Source organism: Rhinoderma darwinii, unplaced genomic scaffold (assembly GCF_050947455.1).
Source record: "Rhinoderma darwinii isolate aRhiDar2 unplaced genomic scaffold, aRhiDar2.hap1 Scaffold_509, whole genome shotgun sequence".
NCBI classification, from domain to species: Eukaryota; Metazoa; Chordata; class Amphibia; order Anura; family Rhinodermatidae; genus Rhinoderma; species Rhinoderma darwinii.
In genome coordinates, this window is record NW_027464056.1 from 61,130 (window position 1) to 85,566 (window position 24,437).

The 24,437-nt window shown below is 47.6% G+C and overlaps 1 protein-coding gene across 1 annotated transcript; it reads right to left on the reverse strand.

Moving 5' to 3' along the window:
* Positions 1-982: 982 nt before the first annotated feature.
* Positions 983-6,398, reverse strand: LOC142720881 (oocyte zinc finger protein XlCOF29-like). Its single transcript, XM_075848816.1, has 4 exons — positions 6,118-6,398; positions 5,409-5,661; positions 3,172-3,536; positions 983-1,069 (listed from the first exon to the last, which is right to left on the reverse strand). The coding sequence occupies exons 1-2, from the start codon at positions 6,310-6,312 to the stop codon at positions 5,434-5,436; spliced, it is 423 nt and encodes a 140-aa protein (XP_075704931.1). The 5' UTR covers positions 6,313-6,398; the 3' UTR covers positions 983-1,069; positions 3,172-3,536; positions 5,409-5,433.
* Between the last annotated feature and the right edge of the window lie 18,039 nt (positions 6,399-24,437).

A 24,437-nucleotide genomic window follows, 5' to 3' on the forward strand; every position in this document is an offset into this window, starting at 1 on the left:
CAGAACAGGGAGGATCAGTCTATTATGGATGGTGGATCCTGTGATATCTATATATAGATGTAACCTGTCAGTGTAAGGGTATGTTCACAAGATTAACAAAATAAGCCTGAAAATACAGAGCTGTTTATGAGAAAACAACTCCAAAAACGTCCCAAGAAGTGTCCTGTACTTCTTTTGACGAGCCGTCATTTTACGCGCCGTATTTTGACAGCGACGCGTAAAATGACAGCTCGTCTGCACAGAACATCGTAAGACCCATTGCAGGCAATGGGCAGATGTTTACCGAAGTATTGGAGCCGTCTTTTCAGGCGTAATTCGAGGCATAAAATGCCTCAATTACGTCTGAAAAGAGGTCATGTGCACATACCCTCATCCTGCCTGTGACGATAATGAGATGAGTGCTGAGAAATGATCTCTACAGAACAGGAAGGGTCAGTCTATTATGAATGGTGGATTCTTTGTTATCTACATATATAGATGTTACCTGTCAGTGTAATCCTGCCTGTGATGATAATGAGATGAGTGCTGAGAAATGTTCTCTACAGAACAGGGAGGATCAGTCTATTATGAATGGTGGATTCTGTATTAGCTATATATAGATGTTACCTGTCAGTGTAATCCTGCCTGTGATGATAATGAGAGGTGTGATGAGAAGTGATCTATACAGAACAGGAAGGGTCAGTCCATTATGAATGGTGGATTCTGTATTATCTATATATAGATGTTACCTGTCAGTGTAATCCTGCCTGTGATGATAATGAGATGAGTGCTGAGAAATGATCTCTACAGAACAGGAAGGGTCAGTCTATTATGAATGGTGGATTCTTTGTTATCTACATATATAGATGTTACCTGTCAGTGTAATCCTACCTGTGATGATAATGAGATGACTGCTGAGAAATGATCTCTACAGAACAGGAAGGGTCAGTCTATTATGAATGGTGGATTCTTTGTTATCTACATATATAGATGTTACCTGTCAGTGTAATCCTGCCTGTGATGATAATGAGATGACTGCTGAGAACTGTAAGGAGCAGTCTACTATGAGACTCATTGGCCAGAGGGCAAACTGCAAGATTAGATAAAGACAAAAAAATAATATAAAAAAAACCCACCAAAAAATCATAAAAAATATGTTTAACAGAAACTTGATTTAAACAATAGATCATTTTCTGATGACACATTCTCTTTAAGTGGTTGAACTGAGCTTTCCTAGATCTCGGCCTAGAGTGCAGCTGTTAATCGCAGCCGCTGCCCCCCAAAATCTGATGCTAAACCTAGTGCATGACCGGATTCATAGAACACCTTGTAGAGAACTTCTATGTGCAGTCACATCTCCCTCAGGTCCTGCACTATGTATAACACATTGTCTGACGTGTTACTGTAATGTAGAACTAAGGAGGAACCCCACCTTAAAGAGAACAGAAAGGAGAAGACCTTTTCTCTCCTCAGTAGATGTTGACTCGCTCATTGCTGTGACGCTATCTAATCATAGTGGACAGCCTCACAGCGATGCAAAAGACCTGCAGGAAATTTCTCAAAATCAGCAGGTTTTCTGCATCGCTGTGAAGTGGTCCGCTCTGATTGGACAGCGTCACAGCAAAAAGTGAGGCAACGCCTACTGAGGAGAGATGGTGTCTCCTCTTTGTACCTTTAATTATAACACGCATATGTTAGGTGCAAAACGGAGTAAGGGCTGTAGTGGAACAACATGGAGGGGGGCAAAAATAAAAAAAGACAGCGATGGAATCTGGAGAACGCCAAGTATAAGGGGAGGAATGTGGTTAAAAAAACAACAACAAAAAACACAGCATGTCCTGCTTAACCCCTTAATGACCGGGCCATTTTGCACGTTAATCACCAAGGATTATTTTTTGTTTTTTCACGGTCGCATTCCAAGAGTCGTAACTTTTTTTTTATTCCGTGGACATCGCCGTATAAGGGCTTGTTTTTTGCGGGACGAGTTGTATTTTGTAATTGCACCATTTTTAGATGCTTATAATATATTGATTAACTTTTATTAACTTTATTTTAGGAGAATATTGAAAATAAGCCGCTATTCCAGCATTAATTTTCACGTTATAAATTTACGCCGTTTACTGTGCCGCGTAAATAACATGTTCACTTTATTCTATGGGTCGGCACGATTACGGGGATACCAAATATGTAAGGGTTTTATATGTTTTCCTGCGTTTGCACAATAAAAACCCTTTTAGAAAAAAATTACTTGTTTTTGCATCGCCGCATTCCAAGAGCCGTAACGTTTTTATTTTTCCGTCGATGTGGCCGTATGGGGGCTTGATTTTTGCGGGCCAATGCGTAGTTTTCATTAGTACTATTTTGGGTACATAGGACTTATAGATTAATTTTATTTTTTATGGGGGGAATGGGAGAAAAGAGAGAATTTTGCCGTTGTTTTTTGCAGTTTTTTTGGACGCCGTTCATCCGGCGGTTTAATTAATGTGTTCATTTTATTGGTCAAGTTGTTACGATCGCGGGGATACCATATATGTGCATGTGTGATTTGTTTTGACACTTTTACTGAGTAAAACCACTTTTTGGGAAAAAAAGTAGTTTTATTTGATTTTGACTGTAATTATTTTTTTTTTTTTAACAAACTTTATTTAACTGATTGACATATTTTTTTTAAGTCCCACCAGGGGACGTCACTATGCGATGTGCCGATCGCATATATAATGCTTTGGTATACTTAGTATACCGAAGCATTATTGCCTGTCAGTGTAAAACTGACAGGCAGCCTGTTAGGTCATGCCTCCGGCGTCTTTGTTAGACCCCCGGCTGTCATGGAAACCCGACGGCGACCCGCGATTTGTTTGCGGGGGCGCCGATCGGGTGACAGAGGGAGCTCCCTCCCTCTGTCAAACACATTAGATGCCGCTGTCACTATTGACAGCGGCATTTAATGGGTTAAACTGCCGGAATCGGAGCGCGCTTCGATTCCGGCAGTTGCAGCAGGAGCCAGGCTGTGTATAACAGCCGTGCTCCTGCCGCTGATCGCGTGGGTACACTGGCAGTACCCGCGCCATCACAGGACGGATATATCCGTCCTCCTGCGCGAACTAGCAGCTGCTGAGGACGGATATATCCGTCCTTCGGCGTTAAGGAGTTAATAAACCACGGAGTTCACTTTCTAAATTCATTATTACTGACCTCTGGTAACACCTCCTGGAATTTCCTCCTCCACTTCACTCTTACACGGTTGAGCGCCCCTCACCCGCTCTTCTTCTTCATCCTCCACTTTAATATCAGTCAGATCTTCCCTCTGATTTCACATATGTAACAATACAGCAGAGAGTGCGAAGAATCTAACAGATCAACATAAGAAACCACCAAACTCTATGACCCCATCTATGACCGGAGGACCAAAAAGCTCCGCACCCCCTATATAGATCTGGTATACGGCTCAGCTTCATCTACCTGATGATTCTCTGGGACATTGGGATTTTCCTCTGGACAGTCCTGGGAATACAGAGGACTGGGACATCTCTCTGGCGGATTTCTCCTACTGGATCCATCTGTAGGAAACACACAGTGACTGAATACATGACTACTGTATATCTGTCTATATATCACACACTTCTCTCTACACTTCTATGTTTACTGATCAGAGCCGGAATTACAATGTTGAGGTCCTCACTACCGGTGTCGAGGTCCCTGCACCTTGTAAGCCACAGGCCTAAAGGAGACTGTGCCCTACCAGAGCGAACGGCGGGGCGTAACTGGCTCCCTGCTCCGCCATAATATTTACCTGTATCTGCCCTCTGTGGACGCGGATACACATGAAAGTGGCGGGACACAGGACGCCTCTATTTAGTTACCTGCAACCAAAAATGGTCTGGGTGTCACTTGCTTATTAGCCTCTTAAAGGCTGTGTACACCTCTGTAGGCAATATTTTCTATACATATTAATTAACCCCTTCACGACATGGCTATATACTTTCCAACTCCTGATGCCCTGGGCAGGTGTCACATAAATAAATATTGGCAGAATGGAACAGGGTTGTACTTTTCTGTCCGCCGGCTCTCTCCACAAGTGCCGGCACATCTCCCCCTTAGTTTAATCAAACGTATGCCAAACCCCTGCAGATAGCACCTCATCCCCTGTAGATAGCGCCACTGAAGCTCCCTCTAGGAGCGGAATCATTTGCCAGAGCGTTGCCGTCAACTTGGCTGGAAATTGTGCTTCTAGAGGGAGCCCCTGACGTCTCTGTCCATATATGGACAGTGATGTCAGGGACTCCTCTGGGAGTGGAATCCATGGCCTATTTTTGACCTGTTTAAGAGAACCATTTCTCAAATCTGACGTGTTACTTTAAGGGTATGTGCACACTGGGCTGATAAGATGCAGATTTTCTGCAAAGTATTTAATTGCGAGGAAATCTGCAGCGTATTACAGTAGTAGCAATGAGGATGAGATTTTAACAAATCTCATCTACACGTCGCGCCAAAAATGAGTTTTGGACGTTCCGCCGTGTTTACGCCATGTGGAGACGTATCATAAGTGGGAATAAGATTTTACTTATCCAAGACATTGTGAGATTGTTTTATCAGAACACGTTGTACTTTATATTAGAGGTAAATTTAGCTCCATACATTCTGTGTTACATAGTTACTAAGGATGAAAAAAGACACAAGTCCATCAAGACCAACCTATAATCCGACCGTGTTGATCCAGAGGAAGATAAAACCAGCATGAGGTGGATGACAATTGTCTCATTAGGGGAAAACTCCTCCCCGACTCCAAATCTGGAAATCAGAATAAATCCCTGGATCACCGTCCCATCTCCAGAATCTAGTACCCATAACTTGTAATATTAAAGAGAACCTCCGATTATACTGACATTATATAGGAAACTATTATACTGCCGGAGTGTGCCGATAATCGTCTTTCTACATGACTTGTATTACCAGGTTTACTTCTGACTACAGCACGACTGCCCATAGTCCACCCTGCCGGCTGCCCATAACTCTGCATTAGGAGACAGCGCGTCCTGCTCGTCTTCATGGCTCCTGTATCCAGAACGGCCGCCAGCGCTGTACAATGTAATGTGACCTGTAATGCAGAATTATGAGCAGCCGGCAGCACGAAATGTAGGGATCTAATGTGATGTAAAAGGAGCCGAAATTGTGGAGCTCCTACATTACATGTCATTGTACACACGTGTATATGTACTGCACATGACGGTATTAAGGCCTCAACAAGCAGAGGAAGAGAACACGGCAGGTATAAATGGACAGGGGGCGGAGCTAACTCCGACTGACCAGGCCGCGATAGGCTCTCCCACTCCTGAGCCTGCCACCCTGGTTGGTGGGAGCCGGTGTCAGTCTAGGAGGTCTGGCCTCAGGTGTCGACTGATTAATCCCGGGAGTATACACAGACGTAGTACCTGGCAGATCCTTTACAGATAGTCATCACCGAGACACCTCCAGTGCGGTTACTGTCGAATTTCCCAGCATTCCCAGCAGTGTCACCTCTCCAGTCAGCAGCTCCGTCATCTTGTAGATCAGTTCTAAGATCTTCTTCTCATGTATCCGGGAGTGAGGGGGAGGCTCTGTGATGGGACTACTGCTCCATCCTCCTGACTCATGGATGATGGGAGTCGTACAGTCACACAATGTCTTCTTCACTATTGTGTACTCCTGTGTATGGAGAGAGACACTTAGAGAACTGAACACAGTCTTCCCACCTCAGTAGAAAGAGGGAGATTGTGACCCCGCTGTATAGACCTCTAGTGACCCCACATCTGTAATACTGGAGACCTCACCTACAAAAAGACATTGAGAAAATAGAACGAGGCCAAAACTAAAAAGGAAATAATATTGGGGGGACTAGATGGACCATGTGCTCTCCTCCTGCCGTCATCTTCTAGGTTTCTATATAGAGGTCATCCTGATCCTCCTGATTCTCATTGCTCTACAACATTACTATTGCTGCATTGGTGACATGACACATAACTGACCATATTGGTGGCTGATCTTCAGCTTCTTGACGTCACTTGGAAGGTCTGGACGCTGTTATACAGGACACGGGATTCTTCCTATTATGTATTCTCCCTTCCCTATGTGTGACTTGTTCTATAATGTAGAAAAGTTTACCTCTCCGCTCAGCAGGTAGATGATCTCCAAGGTGAAGTCTAATATTCTTCTGCTCATCTCATTCCTGTCCTTGTCCATCCTTGGTGGGTCATTCAGGAGAAGGAACGTTGTGGAGGAGAAGATGAGAAAACTGGAGGAACTGGAGGATCTAGTACTGCAGATGTCTTTATGAAGAAAGGAGAAGATGGAAATCATACAGGGGACATCATCATGTGTGACATACAGAACCTCACTTATTCATCATTGAGAGAAACATCTTCTCAGAGCCGTCACCACATGGAATAAAGGGGTATTCCCAACACGGACATTTCTCCCCAGGATATGGCAGAAATGTCTGATAGATGCGGCTCCACCTCTGGGTGGCCTTGTTAGGCGGTTCCTGTAACTCCTATAGAAAAGAATGGAGAGACACAATCTGCTCAGGTCCTCCTGCTATATAATCTGCTGCCAACAGATCAGACTGGTGGTCAGTGTGACAGATGCCCTTTATGAATGAATACACCCCTAATATAAGTTTTTACAGATATTAGAAGTTACCTCAGAGATCCTGGATCTTCAGAGACATCTAAAATTCTTAATTATTAAAGTATTTCCCTATTCCTTGTAGATTATTTTACCGGATAGCAACTTTATTCACATCTGAAAGACAGATACTAACTATGGTTAATGGGAACCGGCGGTCACGTGTGAATGTGCAGAAGGTCCCGCCAGTCCTGCGAGCATGTGCGGAAGGTCCCGCCAGACCAGTGTGGAGGAGCGGAAGTTCCCGCCAGACCAGTGGGCAGGCGCGGAAGGTCCCGCCAGACCAGCGGGCAGGCGCGGAAGGTCCCGCCAGACCAGCGGGCAGGCGCGGAAGGTCCCGCCAGACCAGTGCGCAGGCGTGGAAGGTCCCGCCAGACCAGTGCGCAGGCGCGGAAGGTCCCGCCAGACCAGTGCGCAGGCGCGGAAGGTCCCGCCAGACCAGTGTGCAGGCGCGGAAGGTCCCGCCAGACCAGTGTGCAGGCGCGGAAGGTCCCGCCAGACCAGTGTGCAGGCGCGGAAGGTCCCGCCAGACCAGTGTGCAGGCGCGGAAGTTCCCGCCAGTCCAGTGTGCAGGCGCAGAAGATCCCGCCAGACCAGTGTGCATGCGCAGAACGTCCCACCAATACAGTGTGTATGTCCTGGTAGTTTAGTGTGAGGAAGCAGCATGTATTGTGCTGGGTGTGCAGGATCTCTGCATTATCTTATCACTTAGCAGTCACATCTTACACACAGACTTCTGTAAAGCGTGACCTGTCCTCCATCGTCTACATTACTTGGTGCTTTTCCTTTTAAACCTGTTCCCCCACTTCTTCATTATTCTGTGCTCCTTCTAGACCTGTCCTCTGCTTCTACATTACTCTGTGCTCCTCCTTCTAGACCTGTCCTCTGCTTCTACATTACTCTGTGCTCCTCCTTCTAGACCTGTCCTCTGCTTCTACATTACTCTGTGCTCCTCCTTCTAGACCTGTCCTCTGCTTCTACATTACTCTGTGCTCCTGCTTCTAGACCTGTCCTCTGCTTCTACATTACTCTGTGCTCCTCCTTCTTCTAGACCTGTCCTCTGCTTCTACATTACTCTGTGCTCCTCCTTCTTCTAGACCTGTCCTCTGCTTCTACATTACTCTGTGCTCCTCCTTCTACACCTGTCCTCTGCTTCTACATTACTCTGTGCTCCTCCTTCTAGACCTGTCCTCTGCTACTACATTACTCTGTGCTTCTCCTTCTAGACCGGTCCTCTGCTTCTACATTACTCTGTGCCTCTCCTTCTAGACCTGTCCTCTGCTTCTACATTACTCTGTGCTCCTACTTCTAGACCTGTCCTCTGCTTCTACATTACTCTGTGCTCCTTCTAGACCTGTCCTCTGCTTCTACATTACTCTGTGCTCCTCCTTCTTCTAGACCTGTCCTCTGCTTCTACATTAATCTGTGCTCCTCCTTCTAGACCTGTCCACCACCTTCGGCACAGTCGAACACACCCTCCTGATACAAATTCTCTAGTCCCTTGACATCACAGACTTGGCCCTCTCCTGGATCTCCTCATACCTTACCAACTAAAGATTTACTATCGCTCCCTTATGGGTCTCAGTGTTCTGGATCCCTTACTCTTCTCCATCTAAATCTTTGGTCAAATTTACCTCTGGTCTTGATGTTACCTCCCTGCTATCTAGAGTGTCTAACAGTTATCTCCTCTTTCACCTCCCACTTCCTTAAGATTAACATGGAGAAAACGGAATCATCTTTACCCCATTTCACTCAACCCCCTTACCAGAACTATCAAATCACAGTTAATGGCTCCACACGTTTCCCGGTCTCACAGGTCCGCTGCATTGGGATAACCCTTAATTTCAAATAGCACAGCCAAGCGCTTACCACTTCTTGCTGTCTCCACCTCAAAAACCTCTTGAAGTCAGTCTTTCCTCGAACAGACATAAATGCTAGTATATATGCCCTCATCATCTACTGTCTAGACTACTCCAACACCCTTCTCTGTGGCTTCCCATCTAACATTATTGCACCCCTCCTACCCATTCTCAACTCAGCTGCAAGGGTAAATCTACCTCTCCCCTCATTCCACCTCTGCGGTCACTGGCCACCCATTGCCTACTAAATTAAGTTATACATATTAAAAATGACATGCAAGGCTGTCAACAAACCATCCCCTCCATACATCTCTGCCCTAATCTCCCAATACCTCCCCACACATAATCTCCGGTCCTCACAAGACCTTCTTTGTTCTCATTTTATCTGTTCCTCACATCATCGTCTAGATTTCTCCCGTGCTTCCCCTAGTAGTCTACGAGGGCAGGGTCTCTCTCCCTCTGGACCAGTCTGTCATTCAATAATGTTTGTCTCTTCTTATGTACCGTATATATCGGCGTACAAGACGACTTTTTACACCCTTAAAAAAATGTCAAAAGTGTGGGGTCGTCTTATATGCCGGATATTGTCTACATTAGGGATGCACGTTGCAGCCGCACAGCTCAGTATAATACACATGAATGTATGGGAGCGCGGCTGCGGCTGTGTAATTCAGCCACAGCCCCGCTCCTGAGTCATGTTAAGTTCGCGGGGTCAGGATGATGCAATGCGGCCAGCGCTGCACTAATGAGCGGCGGCACTGGAGACAGAACATGGCGGGCGCGCTACAAAACACCCCCATGTTCTGTCTTCAGTGCCTGAACTGCCGCTCATTAGTGCAGCGCCGGCCGCATCACCTCATGCTGACCGCGCGCGCACTTCCTGTCAGGAGCGGGGCAATGGCTGTATTACACAGCCGCAGCCCCGCTCTATAAACGGCGGAGATCAGAGAAACCGCTCATCTCCGCCGTTATTCCCCTGAATGCTGCGATCACAGCTGACTGCAGCATTCAGGGGAAAGTGAGAAGGGGGGATGCCCCTGGATCGCGTCACAGGGAATTCCTGTGACGCGATCGAGGGCCATACCATATATGGGCAGACAGCCCAGGGTCTATTGACGGACCCCAGGGCTGTCTTACCATATTTCATGTTGTTAGGACATACCCAAGTATGTCCTAACAACTGCCTGTGTATTATCCGTCCACAGGTTAATGTACTGGCACATATCTGATATATGTCAGTACATTAAAGTTTAAAAATAAAGTAAAAACAAAGTATTGTTAAATTGTAAAAAAAATAAATACACCTTCACCTTTTTTACAATAAACATTAAAATAAGTCTCAATACATAAAATACACACATTCAGTAATGGCGCGGACAACAATGTTTTTGCATCATTTATGATGTGTACGCTGTAAAAAAATGAAATAAACACGGCTTTCATTCACTTATTAATGTGAGGCGCGAGGTGCGATGAATTTACCCTCCATGTTCCTCACATTAATAGTAATTAACCCCATCATGTACCTCGCACATTAACCCAATATGACTGAGAAACATGATGGGATTAATTACTATTAATGTGAGGTGCGTTCAAAATTCATCACACGTCGCGCCTCACATCAGAAAACGGAAGAATATTTTTTTTATTACTGTTGGCAAAAGTATCGAAATTGGTATCGAAATCGCAATACTAAACGAAGTATCGGTATCGAAGTCCAAATTCTGGTATCGTGACATCCCTAGTCTACATATTGTCTACACACAGGTTGTGTGTTACCTTGTGAGCCTGCAGTCCGGTACACAGGCTCCCGGGATTCACGGAATCCGCCACGGATCTGAGGGAAGCCGGTATTAGCCGCCAGGGAACATCTCTGTAAGATCCTCTGGCCCGCCCTTTCCTCTCATTCCCTGCCTCTCAGATCTCGAGCGATGAAGCAGCCTATCTGCGCATGCGCGAGTTCAAAGAGACAGAGAGTCCTGGGTCCTGCCGCCGATGGCCATAGTGAAGCGCTCCTGCACGAAATGGTGAGTATATCTTAAATTCTATATTTTAAGGGTAAAAGTTGGGGGTCGTCTTATATGCCCAGTCGTCTTATACGCCGACATATACGGTACTTAACCCCTTGGACACGCAGCCAATTCAAATTTTTCCTCCCTCCTTCCAAAAGCCAGAACTTTTTGGTTTTTCCGTTGACATAGCCGTATGAGAACATGTCTTGTGCTGGACGTGAAGTAATTTTAAAAGGGGATTTCCACGATCAGACAACCGATGACCTCCACTGGATAGGTCATCAGTATATGATGGTGGGGGTCCGACACCCGGACCTCGCACAGATCAGCTGCTCCTGCTGCCGGATGTTTTGATCGGTATGCAGTAGTTGGAGCCGGAAGCAAATGGCTCCGACCACTGAACAGCGGCCGTTCTGCAGAACTAAATGCTCTGCTCCTATTCACTTTAACACAGCAGCACGACCGCTCTATTCCGTGACCGGAGCATCTGCTTTCAGCATGGACGTCTGGTGCCCGGAGGCAGCCGGAGCAGTTGAGCGGTGTGGGGTCCGGGTGTCAGACCCCCACAGATCATATACCGATTACCTATCTGGTGGAGGTCGTCAGTTGTCCGATCGTGGAAAACCCCTTTAATGTCCCCTATAATGTACTGGGTAAGAGGAAACAATTGTGGGCTGGAATAGCGGAAAACGCAGTGAATCCTATTGATTTTTAGGTTTCGTTTTTGCAGCGTTCACCATGCGGTGAAAATAACTTGTTACCTTTATTCTCCGGGTCAATACGATTACGACGACACCAAATTTATAGATTTATCTTCGACAAGGAAAGAAAAATTTGTCCAAAATAGAAAACAGTTTTGCGACGCCATTTTGAGAAACAGAACGTTTTATATTTCCGGTGATTGCTCGGTGTGAGGGGTTTATATTTCCGGTGATTGCGCGGTGAGAGGAGTTTTATATTTCCGGTGATTGCGCGGTGTGAGGTGTTTTATATTTCCGGTGATTGCACGGTGTGAGGTGTTTTATATTTCCGGTGATTGCACGGTGTGGGGGGTTTATATTTCCGGTGATTGCGCGGTGTGAGGGGTTTATATTTCCGGTGATTGCGCGGTGTGAGGGGTTTATATTTCTGGTGATTGCGCGGTGTGAGAGGTTTTATATTTCCGTGATTGCGCGGTGTGAAGAATTTATATTGCCACACACTGCCCCTTGTAGATAGGGCCACACACAGCCCCCCTGTAGATATTACCACACACACTGCTCCCTGTAGATATTACCACACACACTGCTCCCTGTATATATTACCACACACACTGCTCCCTGTAGATATTACCACACACACTGCTCCCTGTAGATATTACCACACACACTGCTCCCTGTAGATATTAACACACACACTGCTCCCTGTAGATATTAACACACAAACTGCTCCCTGTATATATTACCACACACACTGCTCCCTGTAGATATTACCACACACATTGCTCCCTGTAGATATTACCACACACTGCTCCCTGTAGATATTACCACACACACTGCTCCCTGTAGATATTACCACACACTGCTCCCTGTAGATATTACCACACACACTGCTCCCTGTAGATATTACCACACACACTGCTCCCTGTAGATATTACCACACACACTGCTCCCTGTAGATATTACCACACACACACTGCTCCCTGTATATATTACCACACACACTGCTCCCTGTAGATATTACCACACTGCTCCCTGTAGATATTACCACACACACAGCCCCCCTGTAGATATTACCACACACACTGCTCCCTGTAGATATTACCACACACACTGCTCCCTGTAGATATTACCACACACACAGCCCCCCTGTAGATATTACCACACACACTGCCCCCTGTAGATATTACCACACACTGCTCCCTGTAGATATTACCACACACACTGCTCCCTGTAGATATTACTACACACTGCTCCCTGTACATATTACCACACACATTGCTCCCTGTAGATATTACCACACACACTGCTCCCTGTACATATTACCACACACATTGCTCCCTGTAGATATTACCACACACTGCTCCCTGTACATATTACCACACACACTGCTCCCTGTATATATTACCACACACTGCTCCCTGTAGATATTACCACACACTGCTCCCTGTATATATTACCACACACACACTGCTCCCTGTATATATTACCACACACACTGCTCGCTGTAGATATTACCACACACACTGCTCCCTGTAGATATTACCACACACACTGCTCCCTGTAGATATTACCACACACACTGCCCCCTGTAGATATTACCACACACACTGCTCCCTGTAGATATTACCACACACACTGCTCCCTGTAGATATTACCACACACACTCCTCCCTTTAGATATTACCACACACTGCTCCCTGTAGGGAATGCCACACACAGTGCTCCCTGTAGATATTACCACACACACTGCCCCTTGTAGATATTACCACACACTGCTCCCTGTAGATATTACCACACACTGGTCTCTGTAGATATTACCACACACTACTCCCTGTACATATTACCACACACACTGCTCCCTGTAGATATTACCACACACACTGCTCCCTGTACATATTACCACACACACTGCTCCCTGTACATATTACCACACACACTGCTCCCTGTAGATATTACCACACACTGCTCCCTGTAGATATTACCACACACTGCTCCCTGTAGATATTACCACACACACTGCTCCCTGTATATATTACCACACACACTGCTCCCTGTAGATATTACCCCACACACTGCTCCCTGTAGATATTACCACACACACTGCTCCCTGTAGATATTACCACACACACTGCTCCCTGTAGATATTACCACACACTGCTCCCTGTAGATATTACCACACACACTTCTCCCTGTAGATATTACCACACACACTGCTCCCTGTATATATTACCACACACTGCTCCCTGTAGATATTACCACACACACTGCTCCCTGTAGATATTACCACACACACTGCTCCCTGTATATATTACCACACACTGCTCCCTGTAGATATTACCACACACACTGCTCCCTGTAGATATTACCACACACACTGCTCCATGTAGATATTACCCCACACACTGCTCCCTGTAGATATTACCACACACACTGCTCCCTGTAGATATTACCACACACTGCTCCCTGTAGATATTACCACACACACTGCTCCCTGTAGATATTACCACACACTGCTCCCTGTAGATATTACCACACACACTGCTCCCTGTAGATATTACCACACACTGCTCCCTGTAGATATTACCACACACTGCTCCCTGTAGATATTACCACACACTGCTCCCTGTAGATATTACCACACACTGCTCCCTGTAGATATTACCACACACACTGCTCCCTGTAGATATTGCCACACACACTGCTCCCTGTAGATATTACCACACACTGCTCCCTGTAGATATTACCACACACTGCTCCCTGTAGATATTACCACACACGCTGCTCCCTGTAGATATTACCACACACTGCTCCCTGTAGATATTACCCCACACACTGCTCCCTGTATATATTACCACACACACTGCTCCCTGTAGATATTACCACACACTGCTCCCTGTAGATATTACCACACACACTGCTCCCTGTAGATATTACCACACACACTGCTCCCTGTAGATATTACCACACACACTGCTCCCTGTAGATATTACCACACACACTGCTCCCTGTAGATATTACCACACACACTGCTCCCTGTAGATATTACCACACACACTGCTCCCTGTAGATATTACCACACACTGCTCCCTGTACATATTACCACACACTGCTCCCTGTAGATATTACCACACACACTGCTCCCTGAAGATATTACCACACACACTGCTCCCTGTAGATATTACCACACACACTGCTCCCTGTAGATATTACCACACACTGCTCCCTGTAGATATTACCACACACACTGCTCCCTGTAGATATTACCACACACTGCTCCCTGTAGATATTACCACACACACTGCTCCCTGTAGATATTACCACACACACTGCTCCCTGTAGATATTACCACACACACTGCTCCCTGTAGATATTACCACACACTGCCCCCTGTAGATATTACCACACACTGCTCCCTGTAGATATTACCACACACACTGCTCCCTGTATATATTACCACACACACTGCTCCCTATAGATATTACCACACACACTGTTCTCTGTAGATATTACCACACACTGCTCCCTGTAGATATTACCACACACTGCTCCCTGTAGATATTACCACACACACTGCTCCCTGTAGATATTACCACACACACAGCCCCCCTGTAGATATTACCACACACACTGCTCCCTGTAGATATTACCACACACACTGCTCCCTGTATATATTACCACACACACTGCTCCCTATAGATATTACCACACACACTGTTCTCTGTAGATATTACCACACACTGCTCCCTGTAGATATTACCACACACTGCTCCCTGTAGATATTACCACACACTGCTCCCTGTAGGGAATGCCACACATTGCTCCCTGTAGGGAATGCCACACATTGCTCCCTTGTAGATAGGGCCACACACAGCCCCCCTGTAGATAGGGCCACACACAGCCCCCCTGTAGATAGGGCCACACACAGCCCCCCTGTAGATAGGGCCACACACAGCCCCCCTGTAGATAGGGCCACACACAGCCCCCCTGTAGATAGCGCCACACACAGCCCCCCTGTAGATAGCGCCACACACAGCCCCCCTGTAGATAGCGCCACACACAGCCCCCCTGTAGATAGCGCCACACACAGCCCCCCTGTAGATAGCGCCACACACAGCCCCCCTGTAGATAGCGCCACACACAGCCCCCCTGTAGATAGCGCCACACACAGCCCCCCTGTAGATAGCGCCACACACAGCCCCCCTGTAGATAGCGCCACACACAGCCCCCCTGTAGATAGGGCCACACACAGCCCCCCTGTAGATAGCGCCACACACAGCCCCCCTGTGGATAGCGCCACACACAGCCCCCCTGTAGATAGCGCCACACACACTGCTCCCTGTAGATATTACCACACACTGCTCCCTGTAGATATTACCCCACACACTGCTCCCTGTATATATTACCACACACACTGCTCCCTGTAGATATTACCACACACTGCTCCCTGTAGATATTACCACACACACTGCTCCCTGTAGATATTACCACACACACTGCTCCCTGTACATATTACCACAGACACTGCTCCCTGTAGATATTACCACACACTGCTCCCTGTAGATATTACCACACACACTGCTCCCTGTAGATATTACCACACACTGCTCCCTGTAGATATTACCACACACACTGCTCCCTGTAGATATTACCACACACTGCTCCCTGTAGATATTACCACACGCACTGCTCCCTGTAGATATTACCACACGCACTGCTCCCTGTAAATATTACCACACACACTGCTCCCTGTAGATATTACCACACACACTGCTCCCTGTACATATTACCACACACTGCTCCCTGTAGATATTACCACACACACTGCTCCCTGTATATATTACCACACACTGCTCCCTGTAGATATTACCACACACACTGCTCCCTGTAGATATTACCACACACACTGCTCCCTGTAGATATTACCACACACACTGCTCCCTGTAGATATTACCACACACTGCTCCCTGTAGATATTACCACACACACTGCTCCCTGTAGATATTACCACACACTGCTCCCTGTAGATATTACCACACACACTGCTCCCTGTAGATATTACCACACACACTGCTCCCTGTAGATATTACCACACACACTGCTCCCTGTAGATATTACCACACACTGCTCCCTGTACATATTACCACACACTGCCCCCTGTAGATATTACCACACACTGCTCCCTGTAGATATTACCACACACTGCTCCCTGTATATATTACCACACACACTGCTCCCTGTAGATATTACCACACACACTGTTCTCTGTAGATATTACCACACACTGCTCCCTGTAGATATTACCACACACTGCTCCCTGTAGATATTACCACACACACTGCTCCCTGTAGATATTACCACACACACAGCCCCCCTGTAGATATTACCACACACACTGCTCCCTGTAGATATTACCACACACACTGCTCCCTGTATATATTACCACACACTGCTCCCTGTAGATATTACCACACACTGCTCCCTGTAGATATTACCACACACTGCTCCCTGTAGGGAATGCCACACATTGCTCCCTGTAGGGAATGCCACACATTGCTCCCTTGTAGATAGGGCCACACACAGCCCCCCTGTAGATAGGGCCACACACAGCCCCCCTGTAGATAGCGCCACACACAGCCCCCCTGTAGATAGCGCCACACACAGCCCCCCTGTAGATAGCGCCACACACAGCCCCCCTGTAGATAGCGCCACACACAGCCCCCCTGTAGATAGCGCCACACACAGCCCCCCTGTAGATAGCGCCACACACAGCCCCCCTGTAGATAGCGCCACACACAGCCCCCCTGTAGATAGCGCCACACACAGCCCCCCTGTAGATAGCGCCACACACAGCCCCCCTGTAGATAGCGCCACACACAGCCCCCCTGTAGATAGCGCCACACACAGCCCCCCTGTAGATAGCGCCACACACAGCCCCCCTGTAGATAGCGCCACACACAGCCCCCCTGTAGATAGCGCCACACACAGCCCCCCTGTAGATAGCGCCACACACAGCCCCCCTGTAGATAGCGCCACACACAGCCCCCCTGTAGATAGCGCCACACACAGCCCCCCTGTAGATAGCGCCACACACAGCCCCCCTGTAGATAGGGCCACACACAGCCCCCCTGTACATAGCGCCACACACAGCCCCCTGTAGATAGCGCCACACACAGCCCTCTGTAGATAGCGAGACCAAAAGAGAAAATAAATGCTGAGAAACAAAGAAGTAATGAAAATACAAAAATATTTTATTAACATATAATAAGACATGTAAAAAGAATCCATAAACCCACAGTAAAAACACGGATCCTTGACTGGAGCATTAACCAAACCATGTATCTATATATGAACGGTTAGTGAGACACATGTGTATCCCTTGATGGAAAATAATATGACATGAGTGTGTGAGCGTCTTTGAGAGTATAGTCTATTAAAGTAAATAGGTCAGCTATGTGCATATGTGAATGCAAAGTACTGTAGACTAAATAGAATCACACCCTATAGTCAAAAAATAAGTTAGCAGTACTATGGTACAATAAACGTAACAACACACATGTCATTTATAAATGCAATGGGATCAAACATGCAGAGATTCCGTAATAAGGTAAGTAAAGTACACAAAATAGATGAGGTCTCACATACCCATAATGAATGAACAGAATGAATGCAGCCAAGGTCCACCCCAACGCGCGTTTCGGCGCTAATGCCACACACTGCTCCCTGTAGGGAATGCCACACACTGCTCCCTGTAGATATTACCACACACACTGCTCCCTGTAGGGAATGCCACACATTGCTCCCTGTAGGGAATGCCACACACTGCCCCTTGTAGATAGTGCCACACAGTGCTCCCTGTAGATAGGGCCACACACAGCCCCCCTGTAGATAGGGCCACACACAGCCCACTTGTAGATAGGGCCACACACAGCCCACCTGTACATAGCGCCACACACAGCCCCCCTGTAAATAGCGCCACACACAGCCCCCTGTAGATAGCGCCACACTCAGTGCCCCTTGTAGATGGAGCTCGTAGATAGCGCCACACACAGCCCCCTGTAGATAGGGCCCCATACAGCCCCCCTGTAGATAAGGCCACATACAGCCCCTCTGTAGATAGGGCCACATACAGCCCCCCTGTAGATAGGGCCACACACATCGCACCTGTAGATAGGGACACACACAGCCTACTTGTAGATAGCGCCACACACAGCCCACCTGTAGATAGCGCCACACACAGCCCCCCTGTAGATAGTGCCACACACAGCCCCCTGTAGATAGCGCCACACTCAGTGCCCCTTGTAGATGGCGCTCCACACTGCCCCCTGCAGATGGCGCCACACACAGCCCCCTGTAGATGGCGCCACACACAGCCCCCTGTAGATGGCGCCACAAACAGTCCTACTGTGGATAGCGCCACAAACAGCCCCCCTGTAGATAGCACCACACCCCCCCCCCTTGTAGAAAGCACCACACCCCCTTGTATATTGCTCCACACACAGCCCTCCTGTAGATTGCGCCACACAAAGCCCCCTTGTAGGGAGAGCCACACACATCACCTTGTGGATAATGCCACACACATCCCCTTGTAGATAACGCCACATACCCCCCTTGTACATAGCGCCACAAACATCCCCTTGTAGAAAGCGCCACACCCCCCTTGTACATAGTGCCACAAAGGGCCGGCCAGAACGGTGTGCCATTGCACTGGGTGCATCACTCTAGCAGGTGGAAGGGGGCGCTGCACTGGCTACCTTTCCCCTGCTTGTTTCAGAAGCGCCCGGGCCCGGTGACTCAGCATCCGCCTTTCCGCCCATAGCAGCCATAGCGGCGACACCGGGAATGAGGACGCCCATGCTGCCAGTCGGGATCTGCCCCCCATGGCCGGCGGCACCGCTAGCAGCTGCTACAGCTGTAGCAACGCCACATTCAATAGTGTCTGCGTGATCAGTACACAGGTACTATTAAATACTATAGCAAAGCAGGAAGGTATCTCCCAGCTCTGCTATCTGCTAGCGCCACTGTGTGGCTGGGGATTCCGCTCCTGGATGAAGCGCTTGATGTCTCTGTCCATATATGGACAGTGACATCAGGGGCAACTCCTGAAGCGTAATCCCGGTCCACAGCGTTGCCGATGCAGTGACCGGGGATTCCACTTCAGTAGAGGCCCTTGACTTCACTGTCCATAAATAGACAGAGTCATCAAGCGCTCCGTCCAGGAGCGGAATCTCCAGCCACAGGGGGATTCCGCTCTTTCAGGGAGCTACAGTAGCGCTATGTACAGGAAGGGGGGGGGGGGGATTCTATCATCTACAATGGGGCTGTGTGGCACTATCTACAGGGGAATCTGTGAGTGGCGGGCTGATGGTCTTCAAGTGGTTTTCACCTCTGACCTCCAATTAAAGTTAATAGGAGGCAGAAAATACCTGTGGCGTTCGTTTGGAGCTTTCTTTGCCTACGTCTTTTCCGTTAGCTTCAACGGCTTAAAAAAAAAAAGTCAAACAACGCTGTCAATTTAAAATCTGCCTTAAAATTCCTGAAGGAATTTTGGGGGGAGTATGGCACTGTCTACATTGGGAGGTGGGGGGCTGTATGGCACTGTCTACAAGGGGGAGGTGAGGGGCTGTATGGCACAATCTACAGGGGGCACTATCTACAAGGGGGGCTGTGTGTGTGCCAGCGAGGGGAGGGGGGCATTATAAAATTCCTGAAGGAATTTTGAGGAAGATATTTTCTGCCTTACAAAAAACGCTGTGTGAACATATTCTCAGTGTAGTGCTTGTTTTTAGCTGTTTTCTGTCTTTCTCGAAACAATTTTTGGTAGGGGTGCCCTGAGGAAATTTTATTTCTCCAGTGGTGCCTCGAGTCCGAAAAGGTTGGGAAACTCTGCACTAGGCTACAGGATCACGCCGGCCTACGCAAGGATCCCGTCGCGGAGCAGCGCAGTTCGTCTTGGGAACGGGGCCTAGAGGTGTACAATTTTTTTGTGTTTGGGGCACTGTCTACATCGGGAGGTGGGGGGCTGTATGGCACTGTCTACAAGGGGGAGGTGAGGGGCTGTATGGCACTGTCTACATGGGGGAGGTGGGGGGCTATATGGCATGATCTACAAGGGGGAGTTGCGGCTCTGTATAGCACGGTCTACATGGGGGAGGTGGGGGGTTGTATGTCACGATCTACAAGGGGGAGGTGGGGGAATGAACAGCACTGTCTACAAGGGGGAGGTGGTGGGCTGTATGACACTCAACAAGGAGGGGTGGCGGATTATGGCACAGTCTACAGGGAGGCTGTATGGCACAATCTACAGGGGGCACTATCTACAAGGGGGGCTGTGTGTGTGCCAGCGAGGGGAGGGGGGCATTATACTGTGTGAAGGCCACTAAGCAGACATTATTCTGTGTAAGGGCACTACAGGGGGAAATCTACTGTGTATGGCACTTAGGGGGCAAAACACTGTGTGGGCAAAATTAGAGGACAAAATACTGTGTCCTTAAAGGGGTAATAATATATGATATTATTAAATATTATTATTATTTTTGGGGCGTGGCCAGCAAGCAGCATGGATAGTCGTATCTGAGCTGAGCTCCCGGGGACCGTAACCTCTCCTGCTGATTATCCTGTCATCCTGGCTGGTAAATCTTTTTACTGGGACCAGACAAACTCTGGGCATACCTCTACCCCTCGCAGGCTACCCGGGGACATTCTTCGGTGACTTCGTCGGCCCTGCGGACGGAAACAGTGCACGACGGCCTGGTGTTCTGCTGCAGCCTGCACTCGACGCACTTCCACTTGATATTAACCCAGCCCAGGAGACATCGAAGGACTTGCATCCACTTGCATCGGAGGTACACGGTTTATGCCCGACATCTCTTGCTTCTCCCAGGTGTCTTTTGGTCCTCTCTGTCAGACTCCGTGGTCCTGGTTGCATGGGCTTCTGTTCCTCGTGGCGGCTGGTGGTTAATGGCGGCCTGTCTGTGTCTGCAAGGCACGCATGGTGAAACATTCTTTATCTGTCTCCCCTGACAGCCGGTGAAGGTACAGAACTCAGGCTCAGTTGGGGACGACAGTTTTGATTTCTCTCAAGGGAGACCCTGAGATTCCATTGTTCCCAGTATCTGGGTGGTGAGTTGCGGCCTAACGGAGCCATTTTGCATATATGCCTGTTATACATCTATGTCACTGATTTGGCTCACCTGCTCACTATACTTTCTGGGACTGCCTGCCTACCCGGTTCTTTGTCTATAGAGCTTACTTACCATATATAACTTCCTACCAGTGTGCCATACTCTGTTAAAAGGAGACTGTATCTGCTGCCTTACTTTTCCTGCTACACTATTGGTGGGGTGCAACCTACCTATTTCAGCTATACTGTGCACCATGCGTAAATCTAAACCTCAGTCTGCAGTGGATAAGCTAAAAGATTTTGCTCGTACTGATCAGGACGAAGATAATTCCTCTCCACGTAAAACGTGATCTACTCACCTCAAAAATAAAGAGGGTGATGACAATTGTTCCTTGATGACGGGCCTCGGGGTTCCCTCATATTAGGCGATCCCGTCCCCCCCTAATCTGTTTACAGGAGATTCACCTCATTAGTGAAAGATCTAGTTACCTTAAGAAACCTTGGATACAATGGGCGTGCCACTCCTTTCACACTTTTTATTCTAGAGGGGTTTCCCTGCTGATACATCGCACTGTACGATGGAATCCAATACAGACGCGAAGAGACCCAGCTGGAGGTTTCGTTTTTGTTTATGCTGAAATAGACACGAAGCCATATGTTATTCTGTGTATATATAATCCACCACAGGCTAACACCTCCGTCCTTCAGGCAGCTATTGCTTTTGTACATCAAATTAGGTAATGTCTCCGGCTATAGACCGTTTCTCACAAGATCCCGCCCATAATTTAACACCCACTACTCCTTTGTGTCAGCTGATAGAAGGTTTGGCCTGGATTGATCTATGAAGACATTGTCACCCACAGGTTCTGGAATACACTTGTCATTCTCCTGGGAGACAGGCTCTCTCCAGGATTGATCTATGAAGACATTGTCACCCACAGGTTCTGGAATACACTTGTTATTCTCCTGGGAGACAGGCTCTCTCCAGGATTGATCTATGAAGACATTGTCACCCACAGGTTCTGGAATACACTTGTCATTCTCCTGGGAGACAGGCTCTCTCCAGGATTGATCTATGAAGACATTGTCACCCACAGGTTCTGGAATACACTTGTCATTCTCCTGGGAGACAGGCTCTCTCCAGGATTGATCTATGAAGAAATTGTCACCCACAGGTTCTGGAATACACTTGTCATTCTCCCGGGAGACAGGCTCTCTCCAGGATTTATCTATGAAGACATTGTCACCCACAGGTTCTGGAATACACTTGTCATTCTCCCGGGAGACAGGCTCTCTCCAGGATTGATCTATGAAGACATTGTCACCCACAGGTTCTGGAATACACTTGTCATTCTCCCGGGAGACAGGCTCTCTCCAGGATTGATCTATGAAGACATTGTCACCCACAGGTTCTGGAATACACTTGTCATTCTCCTGGAAGACAGGCTCTCTCCAGGATTGATCTATGAAGACATTGTCACCCACAGGTTCTGGAATACACTTGTCATTCTCCTGGGAGACAGGCTCTCTCCAGGATTGATCTATGAAGACATTGTCACCCACAGGTTCTGGAATACACTTGTCATTCTCCCGGGAGACAGGCTCTCTCCAGGATTGATCTATGAAGACATTGTCTCCCACAGGTTCTGGAATACACTTGTCATTCTCCCGGGAGACAGGCTCTCTCCAGGATTGATCTATGAAGACATTGTCACCCACAGGTTCTGGAATACACTTGTCATTCTCCTGGGAGACAGGCTCTCTCCAGGATTGATCTATGAAGACATTGTCACCCACAGGTTCTGGAATACACTTGTCATTCTCCTGGGAGACAGGCTCTCTCCAGGATTGATCTATGAAGACATTGTCACCCACAGGTTCTGGAATACACTTGTCATTCTCCTGGGAGACAGGCTCTCTCCAGGATTGATCTATGAAGACATTGTCACCCACAGGTTCTGGAATACACTTGTCATTCTCCTGGGAGACAGGCTCTCTCCAGGATTGATCTATGAAGACATTGTCACCCACAGGTTCTGGAATACACTTGTCATTCTCCTGGGAGACAGGCTCTCTCCAGGATTGATCTATGAAGACATTGTCACCCACAGGTTCTGGAATACACTTGTCATTCTCCTGGGAGACAGGCTCTCTCCAGGATTGATCTATGAAGACATTGTCACCCACAGGTTCTGGAATACACTTGTCATTCTCCTGGGAGACAGGCTCTCTCCAGGATTGATCTATGAAGACATTGTCACCCACAGGTTCTGGAATACACTTGTCATTCTCCTGGGAGACAGGCTCTCTCCAGGATTGATCTATGAAGACATTGTCACCCACAGGTTCTGGAATACACTTGTCATTCTCCTGGGAGACAGGTTCTCTCCAGGATTGATCTATGAAGACATTGTCACCCACAGGTTCTGGAATACACTTGTCATTCTCCTGGGAGACAGGCTCTCTCCAGGATTGATCTATGAAGACATTGTCACCCACAGGTTCTGGAATACACTTGTCATTCTCCTGGGAGACAGGCTCTCTCCAGGATTGATCTATGAAGACATTGTCACCCACAGGTTCTGGAATACACTTGTCATTCTCCTGGGAGACAGGCTCTCTCCAGGATTGATTATGTTTTTGGTTCTCCTGCTTTATGTGTCCTCCATATCACTCTCTCCCAGGGGGATTTCGGACCACAGTGCGATACTGGTCAGGTTGGTTACATTTCACTCGTTTATATAAACATGTGCTTCACCTTAAGACTAAGCGCAAATTGTTTTATTACACGTCAATATTATTTTGAGATGGAGAATCAATCCAGTCAGTTATTGGCCCACTTAATTAGACACAATAACTCCTCCAATTCAGGATAATGAGGGTGGTCTATTAACAGAGGTGGATGCCATTGCTACCAGATTTAGAAAGGACTATACCATTTTATATAGTTCCACCTCTAATCATACCATCGCAGACGTTGTAGTTTATCTGAGGGATCTGACTTTTCCTACTCTCTCTTCATCGCAGGTTACATTGCTTGACTCCCCTATGATGATGGCGGAACTTCAAGAGGCTATTCAGGAAATGTCTCTCCATAAATCCCCAGG